Source organism: Anas acuta, chromosome 13 (assembly GCF_963932015.1).
Source record: "Anas acuta chromosome 13, bAnaAcu1.1, whole genome shotgun sequence".
NCBI lineage: Eukaryota > Metazoa > Chordata > Aves > Anseriformes > Anatidae > Anas > Anas acuta.
In genome coordinates this window covers 13,689,056-13,706,681 of record NC_088991.1, presented here as the reverse complement: position 1 = coordinate 13,706,681, position 17,626 = coordinate 13,689,056, and the positions used below count along the sequence as shown (strand labels likewise).

Here is a 17,626-nt window from a genome sequence, read left to right as displayed (position 1 = left end):
TCAGGGGAAAAAAGTTATCACCTCTTCTTGGAGGCTTGTGGACTCATCCTGGACTTGCTCCCTGGTTGTAGGGTGCAATGTGTGGGTTGGAAGCAACTCTTCCATCATTTTGCTTTTCTTGCCACCTGTGTGATAAGGATCCAGTGTTGCCAGCCTGTGTGGACTTACTTTGCAATGCTGAGGTTGATCTGTAGCCAGAAGGGCAATGAAAGTAAAAGCAACTGTGAGTTAGTGCAGGTTTGGAGAGGCTGGTGGGATGCCTAGATTTCTCTGGTAGTGAGAGAACATCTACCTTTTTTCTTACTCCTTGCTTGCCCTTTTTTACAGTCTCCTGGACTCAAAAGAGGCAGAATCTGGCCAATTGAGTCCAAACAAGCTCCAGTCCTGGTTCAAAGTCTCTCCTTTTTTCTCTAAAAGGAAGGGTGTTACCATTTTTAATGTTATCTGACTGTGAAAGGGGAGCTGGGGAGTTGTGTGTAGAAGTCTTTGCAGCCAAAAGCAATGGGAGTGTGTGTGGGAAGGTGTTTTATTCAAATAAAAGCCTTACTTAATGTTTTACACTTCAAAGGCTTTAATGGTTTAAAAAAAAATTAATCTTTGACAGATGTACTCCTCTCCAGGACTGAGCAGACCAGTGGCTGTGTGATCAGGACTCCATTTGAAACATCTAAAAGGGTGCACTCACACCATTGTGTTAATAGTCGTGAATCTCTGGGCCACCCCCTCATGGCTGAGTAGTAAGTTGTAGTGAAACACAGAGCAGCTTTTGGGGACTGCAAGTGTTGGAAATACTGCTCTCAAGCTCAGCCATGAAGTCTTGTGACGTGAAGCTTCTTTTTTTATATGGTAGCCCTGTCTTGTAGCAGTCTGTGCTGTTTGTCCCCCATCTGCTCCCTCAAAACAAGTATGATTCAGTGAGCAGAGACAGTAGAGAAAGAGTGCAAAGGATACCGTGCTCTTTAAATTGTGCAGCTGTATTTGAATAAATACTTTACAACTGGAAGGCAAGCGTGAATTAATTGTTACTTGAATGAAAAACTTACTTTCCTTTTTCTAAAAGGTGTAATTCTTTGTTTGACTTAAAGGATTACTTTCTCTAAATCATGTGTCAGGCATTGCAGTAACTCATCTCTAAGCCTAGTATGGCCAAGTAGGATGAACACACATTTTACATTTATTGCCATATTTTTAAATAGCATTTGTCATCTTGTCTTCATTGCTCTGAATCAAAAGCCTGGAAAGAGCTGCATTTGGACTGGAATGGCCAAACATTCACTGGAGAAGTTTGTGGATGGTGGGTAGAAAGGGAGAAAATCCCTTAATGTGACTTCATACTTCGGCATTTACAGATGGTGAATGAAGAGTATGAAAGGTCTATCACTGTGCTATCCCCACAGAAAACCTCAGATCATCATTGTTTTCATCAGGTGGTTGTCTTTTAAGTTGTTCTTAGTGAGGGCTATGTGACATTTGTCTGTGTAGAATACCATGACCCCAGCAAGAGCCCATGCCCAGAGAGCCCAGGCAAGGAAATGCTGCTGACTGACATTGAGGCACATCAAAAAGGAGAAGTATTTTGGGCTTTGCTTATGAAGTGGAAGCCAGACTGTGCTCATATTGCAACACTGATATCCCTTCAGTTCAGGGACCCTCATGACCATGGGGTAGTCTTTAACCACTGTGCATTTGCTGTTCAGTGCTGGTGTCACTGGTAGAGGTGTATGGTGGGTTTGGTGGAGTGGCTCTAGCACCCTGCAGAAGGGGCTGTACTATTGGCATATGCTGAAAGTGGCTCAACATGGCTCGGATCTTTTCTTACCTGAGCCGTGGCTGGGGAACATGGGAGGAAGGTGATGCTGTTGCTTTGCAAGACCCTGTGAGCCCACCTGCCTTTTAATGACTTGGTGGGATGCAGGGGAGCTGTGGCTTTTCCTGTGTGGGGGCTGTTCTGGGACCCCCTCGTCGTCCAGCTCTGTGGGGTCTACAAAGGCATCCTTATGCCATGTTAGTCCTTGGAGGCCTGGCTGCTTGGCCCAGGCTGCAGAGAGGGATGCCAGCTGCCTTTTCAAGTTTTTCTGGCATCTCAGGAATGTTCATCCCTCGCTGAAGCTACATTTCAAAGTCTTTAACCCTTGGTTTGGCCGCATCCCACGTGCCTGAATGTGTGCCAGCCCATGCCGCTTTCTGACAAGGGGGAGCTGGTATCCACCTCTCACTCAAGGTCTTGGCTTGGCAGCGTGAATGCAGTGTGTCCTAAAGCGCCCAAGCCATGCAGGAGCTTGTCTCTGGCTCTTCAGATGTAGCATGTCCCTGTGCATCTGCTGCTTTGTGATTCAGTCCCAATACGTGCAGCTTGCAGAGCCCGCTGCCGTGCTGCTTCAAATTATGTACAATGAGGTAAAGGGTTCATGTGGGGCCTATTATGTCCCCTTGTACCTTGCCAGGTGAGAAACAGCAGTCGGTGGCACTCTGCTTTCCCAGTGGGACTGTTTTAAGCAGAGTTCCTTCTGAAAGCACTTTGAGGTTTGCTTCCTTCTCCCCCAGACTTGTCCCTTGGGGAGTGAGGTCTGATGTCCTCATGACTCTGAGGATGCACAGGGGTCTCCGCCTTCTCCAGAACAAGTCCTGTCTTTGGACATGTTACCTTGACATGCAGTAGTTGTGTTCCTCCCTCCTATGTGACATTGTGTAGGCTACAGAAATCCTTTCTGGCAGTTGTTGCCTGGATTTCAGAAGGGGTTTCGCCCACTCAAAACCAAGCTATTAAGTTTCTTTGTAAAACGGCTTAGGAGAGAGATTGTAATAATTTAGGCATGCACCAAACTGGGCATGGTTCTGCTCTTACTAAAACCTGTGGGAGATTTATCCTACTAGTTAAATTGGTTAAACCACAGGAGACTTTTCAGCAATGTGTTTTAAAGTTCTGTCAATGTTTTTGAATTAGATTCACAGCAACACCAAAAATGGAAATTTCTTTGGCATCTAAAAAGCCACACGTTTTTATAGATGTTAGTGTTCAGTCGCCAGATGTGTTTGTTAGCCTGGCACAGTAGCATTAGGTGACTCTGTGACAAACAAGTAGCAGGTTTGACGGTTCGTTGCTTCCAGTGCCTTATTCCCCTGCAAAAGGTTAAAGTCCACAAGTATTTGCGGACCAGAGCCGATGTGTGCTTGCGTCAGCGCTGTCTTCCCACGAGATGGTGCTCTGAGCCCACGGTCCCACCGCTGGCTGAGCTTTGGGAAGCCTGGCTTTGCCTGGCCATGGCTTGCTTCAGTCTGGTGTCCAAGCCTGCCTTGCTTTGGCCCCTGTTCTACAAATCACTTAGCTTTCAGCCTAGGACAAACCTCTGACAGCACGTGTAAGCGCTTTCCTGAACTGGGAGCTCTTGTGTCTCAGGTGTAGCTGTGTTTTGTACCTGCTGGAACAGCGCCTGGTGTATGGGGAGTGCACGGTGCAGTGGGGTGCAGCTGGAGTGCTGAGCGTTCGTGGATGGGTAACTCGTGCTCTGAAAAAGCCTCAGAGTGGAAATCAACCTCAGTGTTTTGGAATGATGTGAATGTTTCAGGCTGGGAACAGGTTCTTGCTCCACCAGTGTAAATCTGCAGTAGGCTTTATATCCCTGGATGTCTGACTCTCTTGTTAGTTAAGAGTTCAAGTGCAGCCAAACCCCCAAAACCTTCTGTGTACCCCAACAGCTCATGTGGATGAATAACCTTGTGCCTATTGCTTTCTCACCAACAGAGCATTCTCCCTGAGCTGGCCCCACCATCCCTCCTATCTCCCTCCCCTCAATTTAATCCCTGCTGATGTCCTGCTTCCTCCACAAAGCCTGTGGGAGATGAGCTGCCTGTCATGGGGAAGGACCGAGTAGTGGGGAGGGGAAGGGGAGCTGGCAGGTGGGGGCAGTCACCGGGGCTGGTGCTGGGAGCTGGGTACGGATGCGATATGCAGGAGATGAGGCACAGAAAGGAATGCTCATCAAGTTTACCCACGGCACCGGAAAAACAAACATACAGTAAAGCAGACTGATGCTCGGTGTTATCTCCGAAATCTTGCTTTCGTAGGCTGTGCCGGGTTTTGGCAGTGTGTGCTTGGGCTGTCAGCTCTTGGAGATGAGGGCTTGGTTTGTGTTTTTACAGTACCGGGGCCAGTAATTGGGGCTGCAATGAACACAAACAACCCGCAGCTCAGGAAGGCACCAGTGTGCTGCTGCCCTGGCTGTGAGCAGTAAGCGGTAACAGCCACTTACTGTGGTCCTGAAGCCCAGTTTGAGGTTGGTGCAGGCTGCTTGTCTCACATCCTGAGTGGCACAAGCTATTACCCAGGTATCAGGCACAGGAGTGCTTTCCTCCAAAGCAAAATATGCTGTGATCCCTGTCTTTCTCCCTTCTCCTCACTCTGATAAACTTTGCCATTCCATAGATTTGGCAGCAGTGCATTTACACTGCTTTCTTAGTTGCTGATGAAAAACCTGAGAGCTGTCTTGGCCACCTGCCTCTGCACAGCATCCCTGCAAGCTGCCTGGGGAGGGTGCCCATGGAGGCTGTTTCTGGTGGTCTCAGCCAGCTCTTAATTTGCTTTATGTGTGCTTTATCGACATGGTGGTACCCGTGTAAATCAGGATATTGTGTGGTGCAGAGTCCAGCACTGCACCGAAGTCAAGGTATGTTCTGTGTTGAAGCTGTTACTTTGATCCCCAAGGCTGGATCTCATCAAAGACTGAAATCAGGTTTGTTTGACAACACCTATTTTCCATTAGCAATGTTGACAGCATTAATTATATTCTGATGCTTTAATTCTTTATTATTGAAATCACACATCAGTGATAGTCATTATTTTGCAAGGGGTTGGTGTTATACTAATCAGCTTGCAGTTAACTGGGTCATCCCACTCATTTTTTTTTGGCTGTGGGCACACTACCACTCTTGTACTGGAGTCTCTGTGGTCTGCCAAGATTTATTTTAAACAAACATGAGCAAGCCAGAATTTCTCAGCCAGCTTTTTTAGGACTCTTGGGTGCAAGTTATGTGAAAATATTTATCCCTGTTGTATATTGTTTAACGTCTTCCTTGGTTACTAATGGACTGGAAAGGACTTCATTGTCCTCAAGTGATCAAGTACATCATCTTGCTGCTTTGCAAAGGCAGAGCAGAAATATATACAGGAATCTTCTGCCTTTCCTGTGTCATTATTAACTGTTTTATTCTCTCAATTTTGGAAAGGGCTGGTTCTTATCTTGGGAATACTCTTGTTTGTACTGAACTTTAAAGATCTCTTGTGTTAGCCCATCACATCGTGGTCTCCTCTGTTCTCACAGATACTTTCCACATTCTCTCATTCCACAGATACAGCCCCCAAATCACAAGGAACGGAGTAAAAGCTCACCCTGGCAACCATGAGGTGAAGATGAAAAGTCCCGAGCCAGTGATCAGCCAGATTATTGACAAGCTGAAACACATCAACCAGGTTTGTTGCAGGCGTGCCAGCAGGGGATGACTCCAGAGTGGGTGGTTTCCAAATCAGTCTGGCCTCCCCCACACTTTCTTCGGGCTCAGCCAGACAACCCTGGGCAGCTCTGTTTTCAGCAGCTGGGTGGAGAGCAGGTGCTGCTTCGGCCCAGCTTGGTACCAGGCATGCATGGCAGGTCCTGGTTTAAGCTTGTGGGCAAAACAGGAGCCACAGGGCATGCACAGTGCAGCCCTTTGGGCTCAGCCTGTTCCCAGGCACTGGATGTGTCCTTGTGGTGCACTTCTGGTAAGTGCTCATCCCCGGTATGGTGGGAAGATGGTGCTGCTGTGATATCCACAAGCACGAGGTGCTGGTGTAGGTCTGTGTGGCACATGTCTGACATCAGCTCTTGTTGAAGTCCTCTTTGCCTTTGCTCATGGCTGGAATGGAGGGTCAGTTGTTAGTTTGCTGCGTGTCCTCGGATGTCTGCTCCTAATCACTGTCAAAGCAAGTTACTGTTTAATGGGGATGTGGCAGAGCTGGATGAGACCCTCTTTGCCAGGCAGGGAGCTTCCTTCCCACGGTCTCAGACCTGGCATCATTGCAAGGACAAGCAGTATCTTGTCTCTACCCATCATGCCAGGCCAGGTTAAGTCTGTGAAGCCCCGCTGCTGCCAAGGGATTAAGTGACACCTCTGCGCTGCGTTCAGTTGGCAATGGCTGTGAGCTATGTGAGGGAAACTGCTTTTCACACAGTGTGAGTGCTGCAGGGAGAGGGTTTAACCTCCCAGAGCTCTCCTACAGTATTGACTCGAGCCAGCCTTGCCTTTGTCCCCCAGCTGGGCTGGGGTCTGGCTCTGGACTCTGCTCTCTGTCACTGTGTAACTCTCAGAGGGGTTGTTTTCTAGTAGGCTGGCAGCTTAGACCTCTGTACTCTCTGGGAACATACAGCATTCGGGTCTTGCTGGGAAAATACTCAGGTCATAATGCTGTCTTTAACATGGCTGAGCTGCCCTGTCTCCCTCAAGAGAGCTTTTACTGGTGGGGATCTTGTCCAGGTTTGCTCCAGCACGATGCTTTCAGCAGCAGCAGCTTCCCATGGTAAAGCCCAGCTGCACCCCGGCTGGTGGGCTGTGAGGGCTGATCTGCCTGAAGTTGCTGGCTTAGCGACTTTTCTGCTAACCTCTGCTTTCCTGCTCCCGCGGGTGCCAGGGGCTGTTGTGATAACAGTTCCTGGCCGAAGCCCCGCAGGGCAGGCACACGTCACCGGCCGCTGGCTGGGAGCACTGGGGCCACTGGGACCCCGAGAGCACCCCAGCATGCAGAACAGGCGATGGCAGCGCAGGCTGCTCTGCCTTCCTGCATGGAAAAGATGTGCCATCTGCCCACAGCCTGTAATTATTAAGGGGGGGGGGAGAGAGAATAGCATAATCAGCTCCCTATTAAATGGGGTAGAGGGCAGGCTTCAACCTGCAGGTGATAATGATATTTTGCCGTTCACAGTGAGAAAGTCGCACCGAACAAAACATGGTTATTAGCGTACTTGAAACTGCTGACATAAAGTGGTTGTGAAATGCTGGCTGCCAGATTGGGTCAAGTTAGGTCTTCGCTGAACAGTTCAGGCTGCTGAGGAGCTAAGCTTTGTGGAACGAGGGACCCTGGGTAAACATAACTTGGCTGAATGCAGCTGTTTACAGCAGCAGCCTGTCTGTGTCAGCTCCTGCTCTGAGAAGAATAGGGGTAAGTGGGTGAACGTGGTCAGCTCAGTCATGGTCTTTTACAGCTCTCTCCCTTGTTCGCAGTATCAGACTGGAAAGTTGTAGCGAGCAGATGAGTTGTTTTGATTTGGATGGCATAAATTGTAAGAGTTTGAAAAAATCAACCCCTCCTGTGAAGTTATGTTTGAGAAGGAGGGGAATTGAGAATAAAATCAGGAGGAAATGTAAAGTGACTTGTGAAAGTTAGTTATGAACCTAGCTATTCACACTGAGGATCAGTGGTAAGCAGCTTATGTACTGGTAAAATAACTGTGGATGTTACTTAAATTAGGGATTTTGGGTGGCAGAGCTCACCATCACACTTCTTTTCTTGGCCTGCTGAAGTTTTGTGATCTGCTTCACATCTGGAACACATCTTGGATGCTAAAGAGTAGGAAATGTGAAAGGAACAACTCTGGATGAATTACAGTTGTTTTTCAGGTGTTGGTTTCAGATCTGGGAAAGTGTGGGCTCCTAGGCTCGGGAAGGGTGAAAAACTCAGTATCTACCAAACTCAATGGACAGTGGTTTCTGAGGTTTTGCAAACATTCAGACTTTTTGGAAAAAAAGAATTCGTGTAGCGCTCAGAGTTCTCAACTGGTTTCCCATGTGACTACCAGTATATTATTTGTCGAGCACAACTTAATGAAATCCTCCCCATTTTTTTTGTGTTGGAGATGCAGGTCAGTTTTCACTCATACTGGTAGACTCAGGAACCGTGCTAGTTGGTGCAATTTTTGTTAGAGTTCCACAGCATTTTCTTGTAGTTTTTTGCCAATGTCTGCAACTTGCTGGTGCTTTGGCTTCAGTTTACTTCAGGCTGCTCATGCTGCTGAAAAATGTGTGTTCTTTCATCAGTACACCAAATTTTCAAGTTTGCTTGAGTTTGGCAAATATGTTGTAGGAGGGAGGAAATAATGCTTGCTCAGGAGTCTTCTCAAACTGAATCTGTGTAAGCATATGCATATATGAGAAATCCTTTTCAAACTTTTCCAGTTTGAGAATGTTATTTGTGCATTAGAACCAAATGCACAGTGGCTAAAAAGAGTACAGAAAACTTAACCCATAGAGAAAGGGAATGTCAAAAAATTTTCCAGATTGTTTTAGCTTGGTCTAAGCATCTTTTATCAAGCTAAGATAAATAAATGAATGAAGCATGGCTGTCTGAGTGGTGTGTTGTCTCAGGTCAGTTCTTTCTGGATGAGTCACAATTGCTGATGCCTACTCATCATATCAGAACTCCAGACCACTTTTTTTTCGTGTGCATGTGTGACTGTGGGTGGTGCTATTTTTTTTTTTTGCATTGGTGGGCGAGATGGTTTGTTATTACTGTATTGGAAGCAAAGATTCCTTTTTCAGTTCTGTTAGATGTGTCTACCAAGTTGTGATTTGAGTTATTTTTGCTCTGTGTCCAGAGGCAGGAATAGCCCGTCCATAAATATTAGCATTGTTATCTCAGCTGGGAGGCCAAGGGTCGCCTTCAGGAAAATGAGTTGGAATTGGTTCCTAACTTTTATTTCCCAGAGTGGATGGGGTCTGTTTCTGGCTAGAAGGGTTTTCACTCATCCCACACATGAAACTATATTGGAAGTGAGAGGTTATTCATTGTCAGCACAAGGTCTTGCTCAGTTTCTTTGTGACTTGATAGCAACCCTAGGCAAAAAGCATTGTGCAAATGAGTTATTTCCTCTGGTCACTCAAGTTTCCCCTCCCCACGGGGATGGCTGACAGATGGGGATGAGTTCAAGTTTTAACAGATATGTGTGGAGGTGGGAGCCACCGTGCCTCATGTCCCATGTCTTGGATGCTCTGCCCTGTCAGTGACCTCCGACCAAGAAAGGTTTGGGTGAGTGGACCTGGGTGATGCTGATGCAAGCATGCAGCTGGGATGGAGACTGCGGGTACTGGATCAGCCAGGGTGATGCTCTTGGATCTCCTTTTTCTTTCTCTCTGTCCTCAGCTTGCTTGTGCACTCCCTGTGGTGCTTGCAGGGCTCTGACACCGTTTCTACCCAGATGCTTTCCCCTGTCCTTACTGCACTTACCTGCAAAGCAGCCCAGTTAGCCGCAGCAGTAGCTGTCCCTGTTCTATGAGTGGGCAGATGAAGTGAGGAGGTGACATCCCATACAAAGTCTGTGACAAAACAGCATTCCTAAAAATTAAGCTTGGGCCCACTTCTGATTCCTTTCTACAGTTAGATAATTCTTATTGTTTATCATAGGACTATCTCGAAGAGGAAGAGCACAGTTTTGAAAGAGGAAGGGAAAAAATCCACTAAAAATGAAGAATAAAATCCATAAAAGGAAAATTAAGTGGGGGAGATGGGCCTTTACAAGATTGAAGGGTCTGGAAACATATTGTACATTTCCAGACACTGGAGTTAAGGGCTCATTTAGAATATTTCAGATATACTGGAGTTTGACAGTTCTTTGGTTTCCACATCAAACAATCTGTAATTTATTACCCTGTATAGGGGCTGTGTTTTTATCATATTGCATATTCTCTAGCCAGAAATCCAACTACCATATAAGCTCTTGGAAAAAAAAAAAATAAAAAACACCAACCCTTTGGGGATTGGAGTCCAGGCTATATGCTTTCACAGACCCTGAGAAACCAACTTTGATTTATTTCCTTGGAAATAGGGGGAACACACAATTTCTTGGAGTATTATGGCTGATCCACAGGGTAGGATCTTGCTGCCTTTCTTCACGTGCTCGGTGTAAAGACCCAGCCCTGCAGCAAGATCCGTGTGAACGGGCCCTGCGCTGCTCTTCGTGGGGTTTACGGGAGGATGAGAACAAAATTTTGAAGTTTTATGAGGCAGTAAAACACGGAGCTCTAGACGGAATTAAAAAAAAAAAAGTAGGCAAAGAAGGGTGAATGACTGAAGACAAAATATACTTAGTTTGCAAAAGCATGTGCCGGGGGTTAAATAGCTATGTTTGAAGCTGGCTTGATCAAGCAATATATCCAATATTTGTTTGTAGGTTTAATGGCCTGTTTCTCGGAGGCCTTGCTGCTGGGAGAGGGCACAGCGGAGGTCACCCAGAAGTTAATTTGGAAAGAGGCCAAAAGGCCACAACTTGATTGAATCAAATGTAAACAAAATAGGCCTGGGAACAGCGCGATGCCCAAACGCGTCTCAGGCCTCTCGCTCAAAATACAGAGTGTGTCCGAGCACTGGGGACCGGTGATGGGGGGCCACTCTTGGGCAGCAGAGGGGTCGGATCTGGTCCCTGCATGGGGAAACCTGTGACTGGTATGGAGATAGCTGTCCTTGTGGGGTGCCCCAAGAGCTGGCGTGCAGAGGTGGCTCACCCTGGTGGGTGCTTCCAAGGGAGTTGTCAAGTCCCGGGAAAAGCCTTGCCAGGTGCTGTCCCAGCCGGCTCAAAGTGGGGAAAACTATTAAGTCTATAGTGGGAGACCCTGGGAGCTGAGGACTTTTCAGGAATATAGTTCCCCTTCAGAAAAAAATGCTTGACTTTGACAGATTCGGTGGAATCATGTCTCTCTGTGGCCTGTTAGGCTTTGTGAGGTTTATTATTCCCACCGTAGTTTAATTCCCTAGCTAGATAAAGCAGCACAATAATTAGAAAAATGCACAAACTACTAGATTGTTAAATGAAGTGATACATAATGCTTGTCACTCGCAAATACAATATTTAAGTTGCACCAAAACGAGTCACTGTTGGCTGATTTTCCACTTTCAAATTTAGTAAGTTAACACTACAGTATCTGAAGCACTGTATATGTGTAATATAATTTATCAAGTCCTCAAAAGAAAAGTTAATAAACACAATAATTGGACACGCCTTTTGTTCAACATTATTAAACAGTTTGTAACAATTAAAATATTAAAACCACATGTTGTTGAAAGCAACCAGACATTGCAATTATTTCTTACTAAGGCTATTAAATAAAATGACAGAAGATTTTTATTTTAATGATAAATGCATTTTGGAATGGATCAGTTAATTCCTCTTTTACTGCACAAAATAATCTATAGCTCCACCAAGTCTAGGCCTGGTATTTAAAGAGTAACGACGTTGTCCTTTTGAGCTGTGCCTCAGCTCTTGTTAACACACCACTGTAAATGCTCTCTTGCAGCCTCCAACTCCATATGGAAGTGGCAATTACAGGATTTTGCCAGGCCAGTTAAATCAGGGGAAGTGTGACCCTCTCTAACTAGAACATAATTAAATTTTAATGTATTTTATTGTTTGGAAGGTTTTTAAATCCAAAAACATTCTTTCCCTCCTTCTTGCTTTCAGCATGAAGCACCGCTTGCCTGCGCCAGCTATCGTGCGTCAGGGCTGTATCTGCAAACATCCCTGCTTTATCGGGTTTGTTGTGGGAACGCTGTACCCGTAGGTCACCCTAAATGGGTTTTCTTTAACAGCCCGAGATTAATTGAAGTCGGTGTTTGTGCGTGTGTTTTTAAACAGACGGTAACTGGCTAACTTGTAATCTGGGCTCTGTCTGCTGAAGTTTCTTGCTGGTTTTACATATGGTCTTGCACGAGATGGAGGAGCGTAACGGGTGCACTGTTAAGCCCCATGCTTTTACTGCTTGCGGCAGTTAAATTTGCTGTGGAATGTGAGGTATTTCCCATTTTAAGTAAGGAAAGAGGGGTAAATAGTCACATTTCTGGCTGTGCTCAGTGATGCTAGAACCTGGCTGTGCTTGAGGACCTGAGCATCTCCCGGGTGCTGAAGTTAAGACTGCTGTCTGTTACTGACCTGTTGCTTTTATTGAAGGCAGTAGCAAAACTGTCAGCATCCTAGAAGCCCCATATTGTCCGTTTCTTAGAGAAAATAATTCACTGTAAGATTTTCCTCAGAGCAGCCAAGTCCTTTGGTCCATCCCCACATGTACTTCTTTTTCTTACTTCTATGTAGTGGAACTACAGAGCTGTCATTTTTCAAGACAGGACTCACTCTGTTTCCTTGCGGACTTTCCATTTCACCAGCAATGAATTTCAGGAACACGCGGGAAAGGCACTTGTAAAGCTCCGTGTCTCCTGCATTTGTGTGGAAAAAAGAAAGCCTCACCTGTACTTCCTTTTTACTAATGCCACTTTCCTATCTAGTAGTCGTGTTGCTCACCAGTGGTGTTTCGCCTCTTATCTGGCATCAGAATGGTTCTTTAGCTTGGTTGTGACTGTAGGAGCAGCAAAGTTTTCCTGTGCAGCAAGGAAATCCAGCCTGCAATCCACCAAGACCGGGAAGCGGAGGTGGCTGAGCTTGGATGGCTTGGTGTTACGGATGGCTTCCGCATCAGTTTGTTTGGCATTCAGAGCATTTAGGTAACATAAATAGCATTTTATTGCTCACCTTCCCTGAAATTCCCTTGTTGCTGCAGTCCTGTGTAAGAAAAGGGATTCAACTTTGCCCCTGTGGCTTCAGCTCCAGGGGGGATGATGCGGAGAGGCAGGTGCCTCAGGTGTGTCCTTCAAACAATGTGATGGAAATCAGCTGGGGAGAAAAACACCTTTAAAAGGGACTAATTTTCCTTTGTGTCCAAAACAAGCAGCTGATGCACAGCAGCACTTTAAAACAAACACCAGATATCCTGTACCAGCACTGGAGTTTATCCTGTTGTGGAGGAAACAAACCTGGAGGAATCCTTGTGTAGCAAAACAAGTGGATCCGTTGATACCAAATGAACAATTAATTACAGTTATTCTGGGCCTCGCTGATCATCTCAAATATCACCTTGTGCTGTGACTCAGCCTGGTAATGTGATCAGTAGAAGACGGCCAAGGTGGGTGTCCTCTCCAGTGGTCCCTGGCTGCCCATGCATGCCCATGGGGCAGCAGCACCAGGTCAGGTGCTTCCTGAGGGCTTCTCAAAGCAGGGGTTGCTTCCTCCCCGTAGAAGTGATGGCCCTCGGTCCTTGGCTTTTGCCAACAGAGGCAGTTTGTTTGCTGAGGGGTCTGGGGGCCAAGGTTTTAGTAGGGGACTGGGAAAACTTTCCCCAGCTCCTTTTCTTTGAAATGTAATTACAGTAGCGAAGCACACAGCCCTCTCTGGAGTTGGTGAGATGACTGGTAGGTCTCTCATTTTTGCATTTCTCTCTAGAATTTGATTTAATGTCAAGGTTTTAAAAATGTGGTCCAGACAGAGGATTGGGATTGTGGGAGCTAATCTTCATCTTCCAGAACAGGCCTGGAAGGTAACCTATGGTCATCTTGGCCGCAGAACAAACCTGATTGCTTTGTTCTTTAGAAAAAGGCCCGCTAACAATAATGTTACTTTTGATTCCAGCTTGTGGTGTGTAACCACATAGCAGCCGTGTTCTCGGGGGAGGGAGGAAAAAGCAATGAAGTCAGATTTGCCTTGGGCAGGTTGGGCCAGCTCCATCTCGAGGTCCTGCCGGCCGCTCTCTTCCTGCAGGCTCCAGGAGGCTGTGCTGGGAGCTGCACTTTGGCGTGCACGAGGTGTTTGTGAGCTGTGCCACCTGCAACAGCCCTGCTTGGACCTAGAGCTGTACCTGTACACCATGATTCAGGGAACAGGAGATGCTCCTGGGACCTCTCCCAGTGCTCTGTCCCACCTTGGAGGTAGCTGCCAGCATAGACTGCTGCAGCCCCGTGAGCTTTCAACCAAGCCATGCTGCTGTCAGAAAGTGAAAGAAGTTCTGTATGTTTTTGGTAATGAATGATTTGCAATCTTGCTCCTTTTGTTACACCTGCTGACAAAGCAGCTGTTTGTAATTAGGCAGGTCTCTGCTCTGGCAAACCCTTTCCCTTGTCAATAAGGCTGCTTTAACCTGCGTGTGTTGGTGCATGTGTAAATAGCCAGCATGGCTCAGGAAGACTTTTTCAGTTAATGCTCTTGCTCTTTAAACTTCTTAGCTTGCTTTTGACATGTAACTAACTGCAAAGGCCAGGTTATATTTTAGTGCTCTTGCTGTTGTAGCGTGTGCTGCAATAAATGGCCTTTGCGGCACATAAAACTTGAGAGCAAACAGGGAAGGTTAGGTTGCGGCAATATTTATTGTCTATGGCCTTGCTTGTCTGTATTGTGAGGGAACAGTATTTAAAAGAAGAAAATGTGTTCAGCTGTTTTTTTCTGAGGACACATGTAAGAAGATGCTGTCTTGTGGAGCACTGTCAGCAAGGGGAACTGAGGGACAGCTGGCTGAGGATGGGTGTCCTGTAATCAAGACCTCTCATGATGGGCAGGAAATTACTTTTTATTCTTGGCAGGACCCTTCAAGTGTCTCTTGCATGTGAGTGGGGAACGAGAGTGTTGACCTTTTCGGACAGTGCATTGCTCCTAAATGTGGAGGATGAGACTTGTGTAGGTACATTTCAGGGCTTCCTCTGCGAGTGTTGAGTCTCTCTGGGGGAGGATATAAAGTCACCAGTTTTAAATCTAATTTAAATGGTGAGCTGTGTCAGCTGGTGGCTGTGCATCTGTGTGGGAGAATCACCCCAGGCAGGGCTCCTCTTGCCTGCTGCTCTCCCCAGGATACTGAACCTTGCAGGCTCTGCTTTTGGTGGGTACTTTCAGTAATGATGATAAATTGCACCCCAGTGCATCAGCAGGGTCCATGATGGACCCTGGATGTTTCCTCTTGTTTGTAGGCCTATCCTAGGAGGCACATGCCAGTACTGACACTTGAAAAGCTGTGTTTCTGAAGTTAAATCTTTGGGTTTCAGCAAGCAGCAGCCGTGCTCTGAGTGCAGAGGAGTGTGGTGACCTTGCCCAGGAGCCAGCCCAGCCATCAGCCATTAATTAGGGACCATAGAGGCTGGAGACCCCCCGTTCCTGGGATTACTTCTGGTCTGGTTTGTCTCAGTCGAGTGCCTGTTTAATGTGAAGTGCATAAATACTTGTGGCAGCAAGGCCTGGGGCCCTGGGCTCCCCGCTCCAGCTGGGCGCCTTCTCCAGCAGTGTCCTGCCTGCAGAGCCCTGCTCCCGTGTCCCAGCTTTGCCTTCTGCACAGGGCTGATGGACAGAACGGTGGCTGGCGGATGGCAGAGGTGGCCCCCAAGCTCCTAAGTACATGTCCAGGGCTCAGCAAGGCACCAACTGCCCTGGTGTGTCCTCAGGAGGGAAGGCTGGCTACTCTCTCTTCCCATGGTGGATACCCACAATCTTGTTAGCTATGGGTCTTTCTCCTCCTGCATAATTTAAATCTCTGCTGAAATCAACAGCTCAGTAATTGTCTGTGCACTAGGGTTCTCTTGTCTGGTAGTAGGTAAGTGGCTGGTAAGGTGGTTGTTGGGTCCCCTGTGGCAGCCCTGTGGAGCTGGGGATGCTCAGCAGAGCTCTTTGCAGTTGCTTTCTGAGCTTTCAGGGCCTTGGGACAAAACAAATGCAACACTAAAGCTAAAAAGAGTAGCCCCTGGGAGGGCAGGGTACCCCTTGGGGTGGAAGTCATGGGGAGGGGGGTGTGTGCTAGCAGCAACCTCTGTACAAGACAACATTGTACACAAAAATGCATGATTTGAGAATTCCCTCTCTGCTGGGAGCTTTTAGGGAAAAAGGGGAAGCTGCTGGGACAGATTTGTTTGTGGAGTGGCAGAAGGAAAAGGGGAAAAAAAAAACCCTTCCGACACAGCTCTCGGCTTGCTGTTTCTTACCTGGTGCCAAGGACGAGATGTCTTCTCTCAGGCAGCCCCAGCAGACGTCGCTGACAGCCGGAGAGCAGCCACGTGTGCCAGAGCCTGAGCCAAGAGGAAATCTCTCAGCTGCTTTGACGTGAGCGGGGCTGGGCTGGCTGGCAGGTGGGTGAGGGTGGCAGGGACCCGCACTGTGCTGTGTGCCTGCCTCCGGCATGCTGGTCCCCTGCCCAGAGAAATGTTTTTAGCAGGTGGCTCAGGGTGCGATAGTGGTACAACATCGACCTGTCTTCCTAGGTGCTCTGGTGTGGGACTGCACTGTACTGAAGCCCAGATGTGTGCTTGGTTGAGAGGTAAAAGCACCACGCTCTGAAGCTGTGCGTATGCATCCGCCTTGTGTTTTTTGTACCCACCACTTAAACTGGGCGCTGGCCTGTGGTGGAGCATCCTGACCTCAGGTAACAACAGGCTGAGGGCGCCTTCCTTCGAGGCCATCTCTGCTTTGATGTCTGAATGACGTGATGGTGATGAGGTGGTTGTCTCCACCTCTATCTCTGTATTGTTCCTTGTGCTCCTACCTTGTCACTGCTTGTTGTCTGATCTTTTATCTGCTGGTGACGTGTGGTTTAGGATTTTCTGAGTGCCTTTTGGATGGCATAGGAGGGTTCTGCTCCAACACAACTAAACAAATATGGAAAATATGGATAATAGCAGTGGATAGGTCCTGGCCCACATAGGCTCCCACACCCCTCCTTTGCTCACTTGCCAACCCCCTGAGGGGTGGCTGCTTGGCAGGTGGACAAATTGGTCCATGTTCTCCCGTATAGTGATGTAGAGTGGTTGGGCAGGAGAAGGGAAGTCATGTCCTAATGTGGATGGTGGTAGAAGGATAAACTTTGTTGGGGAGAAGGAGCAGGAACAAAAAAAATCTTCATTCCTACCTTAGTTCTAGAGAACTGGTAACTTTTTTCCTGCGAGAATAGGACTCCTAAGATTCAGATAGACTCCAGCAAGGTGCTGAAACATTATCTACTACCTGATGCGACTGTGTTGAAGTTAATGATTGGTTTTGGAGTTTGAAAGAGACCTGTGTTTAATGGGGGTGGAAGGAGGTCTGTAGAACAGGATGGTGAAGTGGTGGTTTGTGATCAGGAACACAAAGGAGAAGAAGGAACAGCAGCATCTCACAAGGAACATTTCTGCAGCATTGACATCGATGTGGGGCTCAGGGCACAAGCTGGGAGCAGATGGGGAGTCCCCAGATCCTCAGCAGGCTGGGCTGGACCCCATGGCCCCGCTTGGCATTGTGCTGTTCTGGTCCTTCCGACTGCTGCACAAAAACAAACCAAAAATAGCTGCGTGGGGAAGGGGAAGGAACTGCCTATAAGGTGAATGAGCTGGTCGTAAAGCCCGGGTAATCTCTTTTTCATGTGTGCCCTGTGATGAACAAGCATTTGTTGGGGCCAGGGAAGTGACACCTCCTGTACTGAGGGAGAGCAGGCAGGAGCCGATCCTGGTGCCAGGGAGGGCTTAAACCTTCACACCTGCAGGAGCATCCTGTCCCGGGCACCAGCCAGCAGTCACCAAGCTGCAGCAATTCATAACGGCTTGGCAGCCCCTTCTGCTGCTGACAGAGATTTACTGTCCAGTGTGGACTCATTTTAATTACTGCCAGCATTTAGGGGTCTTTATCTGTCTTCTTTTACCCATAGGGATATTGTCAGTTTTGATAGCTAATCTAGAGTTAAGCTGATGATCCATAAAGTAGGGCAACCCTTTGGCCAATAATTCAGTGCTGTCACCAGCTTCTTTGTGCTATCAGGAGAGTGACCAGAAAACCTGGTTTAC

At 47.4% G+C, this 17,626-nt stretch overlaps 1 protein-coding gene and 1 long non-coding RNA gene across 3 annotated transcripts in view; both read left to right on the top strand.

Moving 5' to 3' along the window:
* Positions 1 to 17,626, top strand: part of GPC3 (glypican 3) — a 144,826-nt gene that overhangs the window by 93,500 nt on the left and 33,700 nt on the right. For both annotated transcript variants that reach the window (XM_068697025.1, XM_068697026.1), the window contains exon 6: positions 5,347 to 5,467. In XM_068697025.1, coding sequence (XP_068553126.1) covers positions 5,347 to 5,467 — 121 coding nt within the window. The remainder of the gene's footprint in view (positions 1 to 5,346; positions 5,468 to 17,626) is intronic.
* Positions 14,558 to 16,740, top strand: LOC137863914 (uncharacterized). The gene is made up of 3 exons (XR_011101219.1): positions 14,558 to 14,709; positions 14,873 to 15,943; positions 16,076 to 16,740. It is a non-coding gene; the product is annotated as an uncharacterized lncRNA (long non-coding RNA).